Source organism: Oncorhynchus clarkii, chromosome 30, assembly GCF_045791955.1.
Source record: "Oncorhynchus clarkii lewisi isolate Uvic-CL-2024 chromosome 30, UVic_Ocla_1.0, whole genome shotgun sequence".
Lineage (NCBI taxonomy): Eukaryota > Metazoa > Chordata > Actinopteri > Salmoniformes > Salmonidae > Oncorhynchus > Oncorhynchus clarkii.
In genome coordinates this window covers 29,338,789-29,357,196 of record NC_092176.1, presented here as the reverse complement: position 1 = coordinate 29,357,196, position 18,408 = coordinate 29,338,789, and the positions used below count along the sequence as shown (strand labels likewise).

At 43.1% G+C, this 18,408-nt stretch overlaps 1 protein-coding gene across 2 annotated transcripts; it reads right to left on the bottom strand.

Annotated features, from left to right (window-relative positions):
• Window positions 1–247: 247 nt before the first annotated feature.
• Window positions 248–9,214, bottom strand: LOC139389582 (leukocyte surface antigen CD53-like). 2 transcript variants are annotated; one of them, XM_071136411.1, is made up of 8 exons: window positions 9,091–9,214; window positions 7,173–7,256; window positions 4,148–4,336; window positions 3,689–3,763; window positions 3,324–3,437; window positions 2,998–3,090; window positions 1,020–1,103; window positions 248–682 (listed from the first exon to the last, which is right to left on the bottom strand). In XM_071136411.1, the coding sequence occupies exons 2-8, from the start codon at window positions 7,233–7,235 to the stop codon at window positions 611–613; spliced, it is 690 nt and encodes a 229-aa protein (XP_070992512.1). In that variant the 5' UTR covers window positions 7,236–7,256; window positions 9,091–9,214; the 3' UTR covers window positions 248–610. The 2 variants fall into 2 exon arrangements, with proteins under 2 accessions (XP_070992512.1, XP_070992513.1); XM_071136412.1 differs by lacking the exons at window positions 248–682; window positions 1,020–1,103 and adding an exon at window positions 1,379–1,517 and having other exon boundaries at window positions 9,091–9,203.
• Window positions 9,215–18,408: the final 9,194 nt, after the last annotated feature.

Below are 18,408 nucleotides of genomic sequence, written 5' to 3'. Positions count from 1 at the left end.
CAGAGGACTTTTAACAAAGGCTCCTTTTATCCGACTTCATCGCCCTCGTTGTTATATTGTGAAACCACCAGCTACATCAGATAAGCTAAAAATAGTGGTTATAAGAACACTCACAAAGCAGGTTGAAAGTTAGTGACAGGAAACCATGTGATGTTGAGAAGCAGCTGTCACAAATAACATAAGTAACTACACAGTCAGTCACTGCGTAGTTACAAAGATCGAAAAGTAATTTCAGTCAGGTTCATTGTGGGTTTAAAATGAAATAACAGCTCAATGTTTATTGAATTATTTGGGTTGTTTACAAAATGTGTCAGTACAGTCACAGTATCAATAGTATTATATAGCATTCAAAAGTGCAGGTAGGTAGCCTAGCTGTTAAGAAGACAAAAAGGACACTGGTTCGAACCCACAAACTGACTAGGTGAAAACTCTGTCGATGTGCTCTTGAGCAAATTGCTCCTGTAAGTCACTCTGGATAAGAGTGTCTGCTAAATGACTAAAATGTAAAAAGTGCCTGCCTTTTAGCATGTAATGAAATGAAACATCATAAAGCGCATGAACCGAGAGGGGATTATTTTACAAAAAACAAACATAAAAATAAACACTGTTTTTATAATTTGTAGCTGAGTCCAGACTGGCTTATGTGGCAGAACAGAGTCACGGAAAAACACATGCCCAGGACCTACCAACATAGAAAAAAAATTGATGTGTTAGCCTACATGGTGTTCTGGTGGAGTTTTCATTTCCGTCTAATACATGTTTAAAAACTCATGCAACAGCCTCCCAAATGGCCATACATAGTGCATGGGCTTATCTGGTCAAAATGAGTGCACACTGCATTATACAGGGAATCGGGTGCCATTTGGGACACAATACATATATCTTAGAAGCTATACATGATGATTGATACATATAGTTGACAGTTTATTGTGGTCAGGAATAAGACATGTTTGTCATGTGAATGTGGATAAACCCATCACTGACCCCCTGTATTAACAAGTATGGGAAGATGACCATACCTCAATAATGCAGAGCACAATCACAGCAACTCCAGTGGCTAGGAAGTTCCCCTCAAACCAGGCCTTCAATTTATTGTAACAACCCTGAGATGAAGAAGAGAAAACATTGCTGTGACAGCTATATTTTTTTTACGTACAGTACCAGTCAAAAGTTCGGACACACCTACTCATTACAGGGTTTTTCTTTATTTTTACTATTTTCTACATTGTAGAACTATTAAATAACAGAACTATTAAATAACACATATGGAATCATGTAGCCACCCTTTGCCTTGAGGACAGCTTTGCACACGCTTGGCATTCTCTCAACTAGCTTCATGAGTTAGTCACCTGGAATGCTTTTCCAACAGGAGTTCCCACATATGCTAAGCATTTGTTGGGTGCTTTTCCTTCACTCTGCGGTCCAATTCATCCCAAACCACCTCAATTGGGTTGAGGTCGGGTGATTGTGGAGGCAAGGTCATCTGATGCAGCACTCCATCATTCTCCTTCTGACAGCTGATGCTTAAAGTTAGAGAGGGAGATATAAGACTCCACCTTCAGAGATTTTTGCAATTCGTTCCAGTCATTGGCAGCAGAGAACTGGAAGGAAAGGCGGCCAAAGGAAGTGTTGGCTTTGGGGATGACCAGTGAGATATACCTTCTGGAGCGCGTGCTACGGGTGGGTGTTGCTATGGTGACCAGTGAGCTGAGATAAGGTGGGGCTTTACCTAGCAAAGTCTTATAGATGACCTGGAGCCAGTGGGATTTGCGACGGATGTGTAGTGAGGGCCAGCCAACGAGAGCATAGAGGTCGCAGTGGTGGGTAGTATATGGGGCTTTGGTGATAAAATGAATGACACTGTGATAGACTCATCCAATTTTCTGAGTAGAGTGTTGGGGGCTATTTTGTAAATGACATTGCTGAAGTCAAGGATCTGTCGGATAGTCCGTTTTACGAGGGTATGTTTGGCAGCATGAGTGAAGGAGGCTTTGTTGCGAAATAGGAAGCCGATTCTAGATTTAATTTTGGATTGGAGATGCTTAATGTGAGTCTGGAAGGAGAGATTACAGTCTAACCAGACACCTAGGTATTTGTAGTCGTCCACATATTCTAGGTCAGAACCGTCCAGAGTAGTGATGCTAGTCGGGCAGGAGCGTGTGGGCAGCAATCAGTTGAAGAGCATGCATTTAGTTTTACTAACAGTTAAAAGCAGGAACGGAAGGAGTGTTGTATGGCATTGAAGCTCGTTTGGAGGTTTGTTAGCACAGTGTCCAAAGAAGGGCCAGATGTATACAGAATGGTGTCGTCTGTGTAGAGGTGGATCAGAGAATCACCAGCAGCAAGAGCAACATCATTGAAATATACAGAGAAAATAGTCAGCCTGAGAATTGAGCTCTGTGGCACCCCCATAGAGACTGCCAGAGGTCCGGACAACAGGCCCTCCGATTTGACACACTGAACTCTATCTGAGAAGTAGTTGGTGAACCAGGCGAGGCAGTCATTTGAGAAGCTAAGGCTATTGAGTATGCCGATAAGAATGCGGTGATTGACAGAGTCGAAAGCCTTGGCCAGGTCAATGAAGACGGCTGCACAGTACTGTCTTTTATCGATGGCGGTTATGATATCGTTTAGGACCTTGAGCATGACTGAGGTGCACCGTGACCAGCTCGGAAACCATATTGCATAGTGGAGAAGGTACAGTGGGATTCGAAATGGTTGTTTATTAACTTGGCTTTCAAAGATTTTAGAAAGGCAGGGTAGGATGGATATAGGTCTATAACAGTTTAGGTCTAAGGTGTCTCCCCCTTTGAAGAGGGGAAGACCATTATGTGGTACCATTCCATTTCAATTCCAGTCAACTCAGAAAGTAAACCAAATTCTAATTCCAATTCAAAATGTTCATCATTGAAAAGCATTGAAGGGAATTGTAAATGGAATTTCAGTGTACTTCCTGAATTGACCCCAAGCCTGGCAGCATATATCTTTCCAGTATACCGGCTGATTGATGTCACATTGGGTCTTGGAGCAGCAGGACGCAGGCACTTTATCCTTCCAGTCACTTGAGTTATGGACCCCACAGCACTGGAACTACATGTATGTAATAGAATTAAACATGACAAAAGCAGTGTTATCAACACATGAAACAACATCACATTTCCACTCACTTTTGTTCACATGCCCGGGAGGGCTAAAGAGGGAGTATACATGTTTCATTGTAAAGTCTCAGTGTCTCCGTATAAGACCTGGTCATATAGTACATAGGGTACCATTTGGGACGCACACTAAATGTTTCTTATATATATTTCACAGCACATGCTCACCATGGTCTGAATGATGTCCCAGTCGCCCTTGCTCATTGTTGAATTCCCACCTTTAGCTGATTCCCTGGACTTCTCCAGACTGTCTGTGAGATCCCTCTGTAGGAAGCTGTCAATCTAAGCACACACATTAATTACTTGGCAGTATGAACATCTCATAAAACACTACCTGATTATCTCCTGTCATCTTTGAGCTTTCCTCACAACAATGGCCCCCTATCAATCCCTGACGTTCCTCATGTAAATTAGTAATGTATTAAAGTTCTCTTCTTCACTTCAATTTCTGTCACCCCTCTCAAACCTCCTCCCAACATCCCAGTGCCCACATCCCAGTGCCCACATCCCAGTGCCCTTCTGCTATATCTTACCTTGCTCTCATATAAAAGCAGTAGAAAGGCTGCAGTGAGCTCCACCAACATCAGAATGAACAGCAGGATGAAAAACTGAAAATCAAGAAAGTACAAGTGTTTGTAAGTCATTTTAATTTAAGCAAAGACAGTGAATGATCCCCACCTGGGCAAAAACAGGTTGAATCTATGTTATTTCCACTTCATTTCAACCCAAAAATTCAATGTGATGACATTGAATCAATGTGGAAAACTGATTGGATTTGAAAAAATGTATCAACAACAGGGAATTTTGTCTTTTTTTCACCCAACTTTTAACTTCCAACGACAGGGTGACATTGTTGGATGATTTCATGTTGAATTCATGTTAGACAACTCAACCAAATGTAAATCAAAACTAGATGTTGAACTGATGTCTGCCCAGTGGGATGAGACCAATGTCTCTAAAAAATATGAAATTATGTCAAATGTGAGACCTACAGTGACAAGGAGGCAGCGGTTCTCTTTCAGGGCCCCCAGGAACCCCAGGAAGGACACACAGGTCATGATGATGCCGGTGATGAAGATCATGTTGGCAATGTTCAGGGAGGACAGGGATGGGATGAGAGACGACACCTTAGAGTTCATCATCATGAACACTCCAAAACCAAACCCTGCAGTTCCACAGATCTGACAAGAACCAAACACAACAGCATGTGTTCAACATACAGTACCAGTCAAAAGTTTGGACAAATCTACTCATTCAAGGGTTTTCCTTTACTTTATGATTTTCTACATTGTAGAATAGTAGTGAAGACATCCAAACTATGAAATAACACATGTGGAATCATGTAGAACCAAAAAACTGTTAAACAAATCAAAATATATTTTATATTTGAGATTCCTCAAAGTAGCCACCCTTTGCCTTGATGTCAGCTTTGCACACTCTTGGCATTCTCTCAACCAGCTTCATGAGGTAGTCACCTGGAATGCATTTCAATTAACAGGTGTATCTTATTTTCTTCTCAATGCGTTTGAGCCAATCAGTTGTGTTGTGACAAGGTAGGGGTGGTGTACAGAAGACAGGCCTATTTGGTAAAAGACCAAGTCCATATTATGGCAAGAACAGCTCAAATAAGCAAAGAGAAACAACAGTCCATCATTGCTTAAGACATGAAGGTCAGTCAATAAGGAACATTTCAAGAACTTTGAAAGTTTCTTCAAGTGCAGTAACAAAAACCATCAAGCGCTATGATGAAACTGCCTCTCATGTGGATCACCACAGGAAAGGAAGACCCAGAGTTACCTCTGATGCAGAGGATAAGTTCATTAAGAGTTACCAGCCTTATAAATTGCAGCCCAAATAAATGCTTCACAAGAGGTCAAGTAACAGACACATCTCAAGATCAGCTGTTCAGAGGAGACTGCGTGAATCAGGCCTTCATGGTTGAATTGCTGAAAAGAAACCACTATTAAAGGACACCAATAAGAAGAGACTTGCATGGGCCAAGAAACACGAGCAATGAACATTAGACCGGTGGAAATCTGTCCTTTGGTTTGATGAGTCCAAATGTCTGATTTTTGGTTTCAACTGCCATGTCTTTGTGAGATGCAGAGTAGGTGAATGGATAATCTCCAGATGTGTGGTTCCCACTGTGCAGCATGGAGGAGGAGGTGTGATGGTGGTGTGGGTGTGCTATTTAGAATTCAAGGCACACTTAAACAGTATGGATACCACAGCATTCTTGCAGCGATACACCATCCCATCTGATTTGCACTTAGTGGGAATATCATTTGTTTTTCAACAGGACAATGACCCAACAGACCTTCAGCTTGTGTAAAGGCTATTGACCAAGAAGGAGAGTGATGGAGCGCTGTATCAGATGACCTGGCCTCCACAATCACCCGACCTCAACCCAATTGAAATGGTTTCGATGGGTTGGACCGCAGAGTGAAGGAAAAGCAGCCAACAATGGCTCAGCATATGTGGGAACTCCTTCAAGACCGTTGCAAAAGCATTCCAGAGTAAGCTGGTTGAGAAAATGTCAAGAGTGTGCAAAGCTCAAGGCAAAGGGGGGCTAATTGAAGAATATCAAATATAAAATACATTTTGATTTGTTTAACAATTTTTTGGTTACTGCATGATTCCATATGTTATTTCATAGTTTTGATGTCTTAATTGTTATTCTACAATGTAGAATAATCTGTGCAAATATATCCTCCAAACACTGGCTTTAAGGACATAATCACTTTAATACAATGGGTTACCAACATATTTTAATTAAAAACATTATTTTGATGAATTTATTCATACTATTTCATCCTTAAACAAGATATAGTCCTGACACAAATCTAGGGTTGCTACCCAATTTATTTACCTTGGCAAGTCAGTTAAGAACAAATTCTTATTTTCAATGACAGCCTAGGAACAGTGGGTTAACTGCCTGTTCAGGGGCAGAATGACAGATTTATACCTTGTCGGCTCGGGGGTTTGAACTTGCAACCTTCCGGTTACTAGTCCAACGCTCTAACCACTAGGCTACCCTGCTGCCCAAGCTGGCTGGTCGTTTGTTCTATCGTTTCGGGTGGCTAGAGATACGACCCAGCCATCCAGTCATTTTGTTTTGTATCTATGGACGCAACCCAGTCGTTCAGTCTTTTTGTTCTGTATCTATGGATGCGACCCAGTTGTTCAGTCTTTTTGTTCTGTATCTATGGACGCAACCCAGTCGTTCGTTGTAAATGTTCCATTGCCATACTGGCTGGCAACGTTCTTATCCCTTGCTTACTAGCTAGCCAACTACGACTAACAATCACATCAAAAAGTGCATCCAGAATAACAGCAAAGAAACCGTATTTGCATTTGTTTAAGCTGTTTTCTAGTGACATTTATTTAAATACACAATAACAATGATCTAATGAGGCGCCATTTCACCTGGCATAGAAAATGTGCTCTCTAGTCAGGGCACTATTGTTCAGAGGAGCTGTCCAACAACACAGCTAACACAATCACTTCAAACAGAAGCTGAAAAGACTGCAAGCTATCTGCATTTAGTTTCGTTTGACCTTTTTTCAATTGACATTTCTGTGTATATATCCATTAAATAAATACCGGCTGATTCATGATTTCAACTGGTTGAGAAACGCTGTCCGCCTGCCTGTCTCGTCACGACACGTTCATTACTATGGAACAGCTGGAGATCGAATTTGAATATTGAAGCAACGTTGTAAATGTCGGAGAGACAGACAGCAAGTTGTATGCAAATCTCCGCTTTTGAAAACCAAATGTTAGTCTAAAAAAAGTGGAACAGAGTAAATAGGCATTTTAAAGTCATAGATTTAGCCGGTGGTAAAGTGTGGAATAGACACCAGCTGGAATGTGGTTTTAACCAATCAGCATTCAGGATTAGACCCACTCGTTGTACAAATTGTGACAAATGGACACTGAAATATTGAACATGGGTTTTTTTATCTCATTGAGGGAAGGAAGGGTAGAAGGTAACAGATGGATGTTTGGGATACGTACAAAGCACAAGAAGTTAACCACACACATGGTGTATTTCAAGCACTTGAGACAATTTTGAGCCATTTCCCAGAAGTGCGTTCAGACCTGAAAAAACAAAACAAGAGACAGATAAACACACAGTGTGCCAACAGATCAATGAAAAGCGTGTCTTTAACACAGAAACCATCAGTGAAAACAGCAACATACAATACCACACAAATGCTCAGCAAAGATTGTTTAAAAACTGTGAGGACACCTCTGAGTCAGATTTGTATTTTGATCATCCAAAGAAATTAGAAGGAGCATGGTACCATTGTCTGAGACTGAGTAGTGAGGCCATCAAGTGTCATACAGTCTGAGGAAATTAACCTGCTTTATCTGGTTTCCTGTGTATAATAATTCCTTTAAATTTACCCAGGGGACCAGGCTGGTTTTCATCATAGTTTTTACACTGATGTTAATTAAGACCAAGACAGCTTGATATTGATTTAGTCTTTGAGGAATTATCTGTGTAAGTAAACCAACATTATAACAATATTTCATTCATCTGCGGGATGAATGTGGGTAGATTTGTACACCTTCTTCAGGTTAATATACTGAACAAAAAATAAATGCAACATGGAACAATTTCAACGATTTTACTGAGTTCCAGTCCACATGAGGAAATCAGTCAACTGAAATAAATTCATTTGGCCCTAATCTATGGATTTCACATGACTTGAAGGGGCACAGCCATGGGTGGTCATAGGCCCACCCACTAGAGAGCCAGGCCCAGCCAATCAGAATATGTTTTTCCCCACTAAAAGGCTTTATTACAGACAGAAATACTTCTCAGTTTCATCAGTTGCCTGGGTGGCTGGTCTCAGATGAACCCGCAGGTGAAGAAGCCGGATGTGGAGGTCCTGGGCTGGCGTGGATACACGTGGTTGGCGGTTGTGAGGCCGGTTGAATGTACTGTTAAATTCTCTAAAATGACGTTGGAGGTGGCTTATGGTAGAGAAATTAACATTAAATTATCTGGCAACAGCTCTGGTGCACATTCATGTAGTCAGCATGCCAGTTGCACGCTCCCTCAAAACTTGAGACATATGTGGCATTGTTTTGTGTGACAAAACAACACATTTTAGATTGGCCTTTTTTTGTGTGCCCCCAGCACAAGGTGCGCCTGTGTGTAACGATCATGCTGTTTAATCAGCTTCTTGATATGCCATACCTGTCCGGTGGATGTATTATCTTGGCGAAGGAGAAATGCTCACTAACAGGGATGTAAACAAATTTGTGCACAAATCTTGAGAAAAATACGCTTTTTGTGCGTATGGAAAATTTCTGGGATCTTTTATTTAATCTAATGAAACATGGGACCAACACTACATGTTGCGTTGGTATTTTTGTTCAGTAATGTGTCCAACCCAATATCACCCTCATCCTCTGAAACCATGCTGTGTCTGTAATTGATAAACATATTAAATGAAACTGTTTCAATGTCAAATTTAAAATGTACTTCATTTCCTCCTTGACATTCAAGCTAATTTCAATTACTGCCAAATGACCTCTAAGAGCCTAAGAAACCCCAAACTACCCTACCTTTCTTGTTATACCACATTTATAAAATATCTTCAAATAGATGTTTTCAATCATACTGACAACATTACATTTTAGATTGTTCTCAGACAAGGTTTAATAATTTATAGTTACTCTCTCTTAATAAACCCATGACCAATGTTTCTTATCCCTTGGTTAGCTATGTCTATTAGATCAATAGACTCATGCAGTAAGTCACTCATAACAATCAAAATACAATCAAATGTCCTCCCTGTTTTATAACCAACAAAATATAACTTTCAATTAAAGATGATGACATTGAGATGTCATTAAATTCCTGTGAGAATGGTATCGATTGAGCTTTAGTGAATTAAGAAAATGTCAACCTTGTGCTTACCTTGTCAGTTGAAATAGTGATACAAGTGTAACTCAAGCATAATACCCCCTACAATACATTGTTTAGAGGATGCACTGCTCCTTTCACTTTACCGTACTGGTACTTCCCATTCTTATTAGACTCTGAAGGCAAGGGGTTTGTCAGTTCATTCTACTTCCTTATTCTGGGGCACACTGGGCCAAATCTATACTGAGAACTTGTGCCGTGCATTTTAAACTAGCAAAAGGAAACACACAAGGTCAAAAGCTGTGGTAACCATTTTCTACCAGTGGAGGGGAATTTGGCACCTATGTTTTCAACTATAAATAACCAATGATCAAAAAATATTTTCTGAAGTAAAAACTTACTCATTGTTGTTTCAGTAATGCCTACTCTGTAAGAGTGAAAATGTGCTATGCACATCCACATTTTGAGAGGTAATCAATGGTTTAATACACAGGTAGGAGCAGTCAGAAATGTAGATTATTATTGTTTACATACATTTTTTTCTGTAAGTTTGAAACAACCCCTATAACATACATATATATAACATACATATATATTAGTCTCTCAGGTGAGATTCATCACCTGAGAGACTAAGATTCATCACCTTTTCATTCAACATGAAAATACAGAATGATACCTGAAAATGGCTCAGTCTCAATGGCAACTGTTCTTGTCAGATGCTTGGTCATTATGTTAAGTACTCATAACATAACTTCTCTCAAAAAAAGTACCCGATTGCTTTGTGTTCTATTTACAAACAGTGAATGAGATCCTGTATTCCGTAATAAGCCAGTTGAAAGTCATGGGTTCTTCTTTTACTTGTAACCATATCCATTACCACTGAAGTGTCAGAAGATGGGGACGGTGAAACACAGGCAAACCCATCGCCTGTACGGCCCGGAAGCAACCGGTTGACCAACCTTTATCTACGGGTCCGGAGTCGGAGGGGGTGCCGGAACCCAACCCCCTGGGGAACCACTGGAGGAGGAACCCAGCCTCCCCCTCCTCAATTTCGAGGGTCCAGTCGAGACACCTGCTGGGGGCCAACTGAGGGGACAATTCGGGACGTCCCAGTGGTAGGATACGAACTTGAAAGCCGTCACAATCCAAGTGATAGTGGTGGATGGACAGCTACTTCCGGGGGTGACTGACTGGCAATACCCTAATTTCCAAATCAAGAATAACTTTTTGTATCAGGTGTCGCGCCAACAGGTGGAACTTCGAGAAGTATTGTTGCTGCCCAGACGGTACGTGGGAAGCGTTCTTCAGCTGGCCCACACCCACCTGTTGGGGGCGCACCTGGGAATGGAGAAAACACGGGAATGAATCGCAGCCCGGGATGATGGCCGTGGAAGACTACTGTCGCAGCTGCCCGGAGTGTCAACTCACTGCCCCAAAAGCACACATCCGAAACCCTCTGGTCACCCTACCTATCATTGGGGTGCCCTTTGAACGCATCACCATGGACATAGTGGGACCCCTGGTAAAAACAGCATGAGGACACGGTACATCCTGGTGATAGTAGATTATGCCACCCGGTATCCCGAGGCCATTCCCCTATGGGCTGCGGTATCCAAAGGAATCGCCTGGGAGCTGTTCCCAGGCATGTTCCCAGGCATCCCGAACGAGATCCTGACAGACCAAGGTACTGAGTTTATGTCCCGCCTAATGAAATAGTTGTGTGCTCTCCTGCAGATCAAGCAGATCTGGACCTTCGTTTTTCACACGCAGACGGATGGTCTCGTCGAGCACTTCAATAAAACGCTCAAACAAATGCTGCAGAAGGTCATCGAGCAGGACGGGAAGAACTGGGATCAGTTACTACCCCACCTAATGTTCTCAATCCGAGAAGTACCCCAGTCCTCCACTGGGTTTTCCCCTTTCGAACTCCTCTACGGGAGGAGGCCACACGGCCTACTGGACCTCGCCAAGGAGGTGTGGGAAGCCCAACAGACCACCTTAACTTGTTATGGCTGGGGGCAGTATTGAGTAGCTTGGATGAATAAGGTGCCCAGAGTTAACTGTCTGCTACTCAGGCCCAGTTGCTAATATATGCATATTATAAGTAGATTTGGATTTAGATTTATTATTAGTAGATTTGGATAGAAGACAGTCTGAAGTTTCTAAAACATTGAATGATGTCTGTGAGTATAACAGAACTCATGTGGCAGGCAAAGACCTGAGACAAATCCAACCAGGAAGTGGGAAAGAGGTTTGTAGTTTTTCAACTCATTCCCTAACAAATGCAGTGTCTATGGGGTCAAACTGCACTTCCCAAGGCTTCCACTAGATGTCAACAGTCTTTAGAACCTTGTTTGATGCATCTACTGTGAAGTGGGGGCGAATGAGAGGGGAATGAGTCAGAGGTCTGCCAGAGAGCCACGAGCTGGCCACGCGCATTCACGTGAGAGTTAGCTTGAGTTTCATTGCATTTCTGAAGACAAAGGAATTCTCCGGTTGGAACATTATTGAAGATTTATGTTAAAAACATCCTAAAGATTGATTCTATACATCGTTTGACATGTTTTTACGGACTGTAACGGAACTATTTGACTTTTTGTCTGCTCCTAGTGATCGCGTGTCATGATTTTGGATTACTGGGCTAAACGAGCGAACAAAAAGGAGGTATTTGGACATAAATTATGGACATTATCGAACAAAACAAACATTTATTGTGGAACTGGGATTCCTGGGAGTGCATTCTGATGAAGATCATCAAAGGTAAGTGAATATTTATAATGCTATTTCTGACTTCTGTTGACTACACTACATGGCGGATATCTGTTTGGGTTGTTTTGGTCTCTGAGTGCCGTACTCAGAGTATTTCATGGTGTGCTTTTTTGGTAAAGCTTTTTTGAAATCCGACACAGTGGTTGCATTAAGCAGCGTGGTAGAGCACGTGGAGATGATGAGGGAGCAGATGACAGCCATATGGCCAGTTGTGAGGGAACATATGGAGAAGGCCCAACGCGCCCAAGCCCAGGTCTACAATCGGGGAGCCCAGCCCCGAGAATTGTAGGTGGGAGACAGGGCCACGGACGAAAGTAAGTTCCTGGCAACACGGCAATTACCGCATACGACAACCAGGGAGACGGAAACCCCAACAGATATACCATGTGAACCTGTTGAAGAAGTGGCACAAGAGGACAGCCTTGTCCGTGTTATGGTCGGGACCCAGGACGCCAACTGTACCAGTGGTGGTCCCGAGCAACAAGGACCTCAACCCGGTCCAGAAGCAAGAGCTCAGGGAGCTCGTCGATCGGAACACGGTGGTGTTCTCCGAGAAGGGGAAACGGTATGAAAGAGGCCATATCGGATTCCGGAGGCCCGAAGGTAGGCAGTGAAACAAGAAGTGGAGGCTATGCTGAGGATGGGGGTCGTTGATGAGTCCATCGTGTTGGTTCCCCATACCGGACGGTAGCCTCTGCTTCTGTAGTGATTTCCGGGGTGTGAACGACATAAGCTTATTCGACGCCAACCCCATGCCGAGGGTGGACGAGCTCATTGACTGATTGGGAAAGGCCCGGGTACATCAGCACCCTTGACCTGACCAAAGGATATTGGCAGGTACCGTTGGCAGCCTCCTCCTGGGAGTAGACAGCGTTCTTGACACCAGGCGGTTTGTATCAGTACCAGGTGCTCCCGTTCGGTCTCCACGGAGCCCGCCCACATTCCAGCGACTGATGAACAGAGTGCTTCGACCCCACCAGCAGTACGCAGCAGCCTATCTGGATGATATCATCATCCACAGCCAAGGTTGGGAAGAGCACCTGACATGCCTCCAGGCGGTGCTGGACGTGCTCAGACAAGCCGTATTGACCGCAAACCCCAAGAAATGCAAATTAGCGTTCGAGGAGGTGGAGTACCTGGGGTATTTGATCGGACGGGGGAACGTCAAGCCCCAGGAGAGGAAGGTTCACGCTGTACGTGACTGGCCCGTTCCACGCTCCAAGACTGGCAGGATACTATAGCCGGTTTATCCCCAACTTTGCAGCTATAGCTTCCCCCCTCACCGATCTAACCAGGGCCCGCCTCCCGAAAACTGTGAATTGGACAGACGAGACAGGAGCGCCGTTCAGCCGTCTGCTCCCATCCGATTCTTGTAACACCCGATTTCCAGATGCCGATGGTGGTCCAGACGGATGCATGTGATACGGGACTATGGGCCGTTCTGTCCCAGATACACGATGGGTAGGAGCACCCCATCATGTACATCAGCCGAAAGCTGATACCTAGAGGAAAAAAGTACTCTATTGTTGAGAAAGAGTGTCTAGCGATAAAGTGGGCGCTAGACACTCTCAAGTATTACCTGTTAGGTACCCACTTCACCCTGGTCACAGACCATGCTCCCCTGGTCTGGATGGCCAGGGGAAACGACACAAATGATTGGGTCACCAGGTGGTTCTTGTCCCTTCAACGCTTCTCTTTTTCTGTTGTGCACAGGTCAGGGGCGATGCATGGAAACTTGGATGCCCTTTCGAGAAGGGAGACATGCGTAGCACTGAAGACAGTCCCCTCTCCGACAGAGCTTAGGGGGGAGGTGTGGCCTACAGCAGGTCAGCCACCAGGAAGGAGGAGACTTGTAGAAGCCTGGTGACAGGCTGAGTATACATCATGAGGCGATGGCTCCATCTGCTGGACGTGCCAGGTCTCAACGGGGTCTCCGGCCAGAACTAATTGGGGCTGATTGGGAGTTTGTGAGTAATCAAGGGCTGATTGCTTACCAGTTGTGCAAGTCCCATAAAGCTGCCAGAAGGGCAGCAAACAGGGGAGAGAGTGTGGGAAGAAAGGACTCCCGTATAGGGACGGTTGCAGAGGTAACAGGAGTGAGTTCAGTTTTTGATCCCCACAGGATACAGCAAGACCCGGAGCCAAGAAGATGGTATCCCGGAGAGGGTCTCATGGGGGAGACCTATTCTTTTCTTTTTGAACTATAATTTTTATAAACCCCTTTGAAACTGAGCTAAACCTACTCTGTCTGTGTCTGATCTGTGTAAACGTTTTGACCCAACTCCCTGGTCTGACACACTATGCATAGTCACTTTACCCATACCTACATGAACAGTGCCTTCGGAAAGAATTCAGACACATTGATTTTTTCTACATTTTGTGATGTTACAGCCTTATTCTAAAATGTATTAAATAAATAAAAAATCCCCAGCAATCTACACACAATACTTCATAATGACAAAGTGAAAACAGGTTTTTAGATTATTTTGCTGATTTATTAAAAACTTAAAACAGAAATACCTTATTTACTTAAGTATTCAAACCCTTTGCTATGAGACTCAAAATTGAGCTCCAATGCATCCTGTTTACATTGATCATCCTTGAGATGTTTCTACAACTTGATTGGAGTCCACCTGTGGTAAATTCAATTGATTGTACATGATTTGGAAAGGCACACACCTATCTATATAAGGTGCCACAGTTGACAGTGCATGTCAGAGCAAAAAGCAAGCCATGAGGTCAAAATAATTGTCCGTAGAGCTCCGAGACAGGATTGTGTCGAGGCACAGATCTGGGGAAGGGTACCAAAACATTTCTGCAGCATTGAAGGTCCCCGATAACACAGTGGCCTCCATCATTCTTAAATGAAAGAAGTTTGGAACCACCAAGACTCTTCCTAGAGCTGTCCGTCTGGCCAAACTGAGCAATCAGGGGAGAATGGCCTTGGTCAGGGAGGTGACCAAGAACCTGATGGTCACTCTGACAGAGCTCTAGAGGTCCTCTGTGGAGATGGGAGAACCTTCCAGAAGGACCAACTCTGCAGCACTCCACCTGCTGCTCCAGTTTCAACTGTTCTGCCTGTGGCTATGGAACCCTGACCTGTTCACCGGACGTGCTACTTGTCCCAGACCTGCTGTTTTCAACTCTATAGAGACAGCAGGAGCGATAGAGATACTCTTGAGATATCAGCTGATGTAAGAAGGGCTTTATAAATACATTTGATTTGATTTGACTTTATGGTAGAGTGGCCAGATGGAAGCCACTCCTCAGTAAAAGACAGATGACAGCCCGCTTGGAGTTTGCCAAAATGCACCTAAAGACTCGCAGACCATGAGAAACAAGATTCTCTGGTCTGATGAAACCAAGATTGAACTCTTTGGCCTGAATTCCAAGTGTCACTTCTAGAGGAAACCTGGCACCAACCCTACGGTGAAGCATGGTGGTGGCAGCAACATGCTGTGGGGATGTTTTGCAGCGGCAGGAACTGGGAGACTAGTCAGGATCAAGGGAAAGATGAACAAAGCAAAGTACATAGAGATCCTTGATGAAAACCTGCTCCAGAGCGCTCAGGACCTCAGCCTGGGGTGAAGGTTCACCTTCCAACAGGACAACGACCCTAAGCACACAGCCAAGACAACGCAGGTGTGGCTTCGGGACAAGTCTCTGGATATTCTTGAGTGGCCCAGCCAGAGCCTGGACTTGAACCCGATCAAACATCTCTGGAGAGACCTGAAAATAGCTGTGCAGCATTGATCCCCATCCAACCTAACAGAGCTTGAGTGGATCTGCAGAGAAGAATGGGGGAAACTACCCAAATACAGGTGTGCCAAGCTTGTATTGTTATACCCAAGAAGACTCAAGGCTGTCAACGCTGCCAAAGGTGCTTCAACAAAGTACTGAGTAAAGGGTCTGAATACTTATGTAAATGTGCTATTTCAGTTTTTAATTTTTAATACATTAGCAAAAATGCTTTGTCATCATGGGGGAAAAATGTTTTATTCAAATTTACAATAAGGCTGTAACCTAACAAAATGATAAAAAGTCAAAGGGTCTGAATACTCTTAGAAGGGACATATTACCTCAATTATCTCAACTAACCTGTACCCCTACACATTGACTTGGTACCGGTACCCCCTGTATATTGCCTCGTTATTGTTTTTTTATTGTGTTATTAATACTTATTTTTGTGTAAGTAAGCATTTCACTATAGGTCTACTACACCTGTTGTATTCGGTGCATGTGACAAATCAAATGTGATTTGATTTCTTCTTTGTCCAGGTTACCCATCAGGTCTTTCTAAAAAGAAAGTGTCAATCTGTGTGGCAAACAGGTCACATGTTTATATGACAAATACTACCACCATTACCATGTTCAAATCAGGTCATAAGAACAGCAGAGAAGCCTTGAGATGTCTCTTGTCTCCCTCTCAAACACAATGGCCAGCTCCACCAGCATCAAGCTAAACAACAGGATGCAAAACTGCAATTACAACAGATCACAAATCACTCACAGACCACAGGCACCTTTATAGAGCACTTATTTGACCAGGGTCTTATAGAGTGGCATTTGGAACGCGTACCTTTTCTGCAAAGTCCTTGACAAATTACCTAATAAAATAAAGAGTAAATAATATCTGTGCAAACTCACAGTGATGAGGATACAATGGTTTTCCTTCATGGGTGATGATTCATGATTCCCAGGTAACACAGAGGTCACGATGGTTCCCGTGACTACCAGGGTGTTGGTAGGGTTGATAGGGCAGAGGAATGTGATGAGAGAGAAAAATCTAGATTACATCACCTGGAAATCTCCAAAACCCACGATGAAGGCACCACACAACTGGAACATAAGGTTTGCATCAGGGTCAAAAAGGGGAATAGATGATATTGTAGAACTCTCAAACTGTTAATATTAAAATGTAGACATTTGAGAGAAAAAAAAATGTACAGGAATAAAAATATTTTTGATTACTTAGTATTAACAAAGTATCTGAATAGAAAGTGGTGTTTACGCTTTTATCCCCTCTACAGTATGCATTTGATATTATAGATTTATGATGTCACCAATCATTTCACATTTTAGAGATGATAAATAATGTCTAATCCAGCTTTACAGTTGGAAAGCAGCTGCTTCAAGTTACCATGACTACTCCTTAGGTATAATGGTTGAAGTGTTGACAAGACAGCACTGTTCCATATGGCAACCCAGCATGGTGCCTGACCCAAGCATATTTTTCATTTCATACACAATTTAAACTGAATCCAATTTATTGCATGATTTACCATTACAGAGCCATGACTGACAGTATGCCACTAATTGTCAGAGCCTGCTGCAGTTTACTTTTTAAGTCTAGATTTACTTTACATAATCAGATATTTTGTATTTCACTGAAACTTAAATGGTTGTGGTGATTTTAAGTGATATAACTTTCAAACATCTCATCAACAATCTATAATGAAAAAGGTCAATTGTCCTCATTATTATTTATTGTACAGTCGTGGCCAAAAGTTTTGAGAATGACAAAAATATTAATTTCCACAAAGTTTGCTGCTTCAGTGTCTTAAGATATTTTTGTCAGATGTTACTATGGAATACTGAAGTATAATTACAAACATTTCATAAGTGTCAAAGGCCTTTATTGACAATTACATGAAGTGAGTCAATATTTGCAGTGTTAACCCTTCTTTTTCAAGACCTCTGCAATCCACCCTGGCATGCTGTCAATTAACTTCTGGGCCACATCCTGACTGATGGCAGCCCATTCTTGAATAATCAATGCTTTGAGTTTGTCAGAATTTGTTGGTTTTTGTTTGTCCACCTGCCTCTTGAGGATTGACCACAAGTTCTCAATGGGATTAAGGTCTGGGGATTTTCCTGGCCATGGACCCAAAATATCGATGTTTTGTTCCCCGAGCCACTCAGTTATCACTTTTGCCTTATGGCAAGGTGCTCCATTATGCTGGAAAAGGCATTGTTCATCACCAAACTGTTCCTGGATGGCTGAGAGAAGTTGCTATTGGAGGATGTGTCAGTACCATTCTTTATTCATGGCTGTGCTCTTAGGCAAAATTGTGAGTGAGCCCACTCCCTTGGCTGAGAAGCAACCCCACACATGAATGGTCTCAGGATGCTTTACTGTTGGCATGACACAGGACTGATGGTAGAGCTCACCTTGTCTTCACCGGACAAGCTTTTTTCCGGATGCCCCAAACAATCGGAAAGGGGATTCATCAGAGAAAATGACTTTACCCCAGTCCTCAGCAGTCCAATCCCTGTACATTTTGCAGAATATCAGTTTGACCCTGATGTTTTTCCTGGAGAGAAGTGGCTTCTTTGGTGCCCTTCTTGACACCAGGCTATCCTCCAAAAGTCTTTGCCTCACTGTGCGTGCAGATGCACTCGCACCTGCCTGCTGCCATTCCTGAGCAAGCTCTGTACTGGTGGTGCCCCAATCCCACAGCTGAATCAACTTTAGGAGACAGTCCTGGCGCTTGCTGGACTTTCTTGGGCGCCCAGAAGCCTTCTTCACAACAATTGAACCGCTCTTCTTGAAGTTCTTGATGATCTGATAAATGGTTGATTTAGGTGCAATCTTACTGGAAG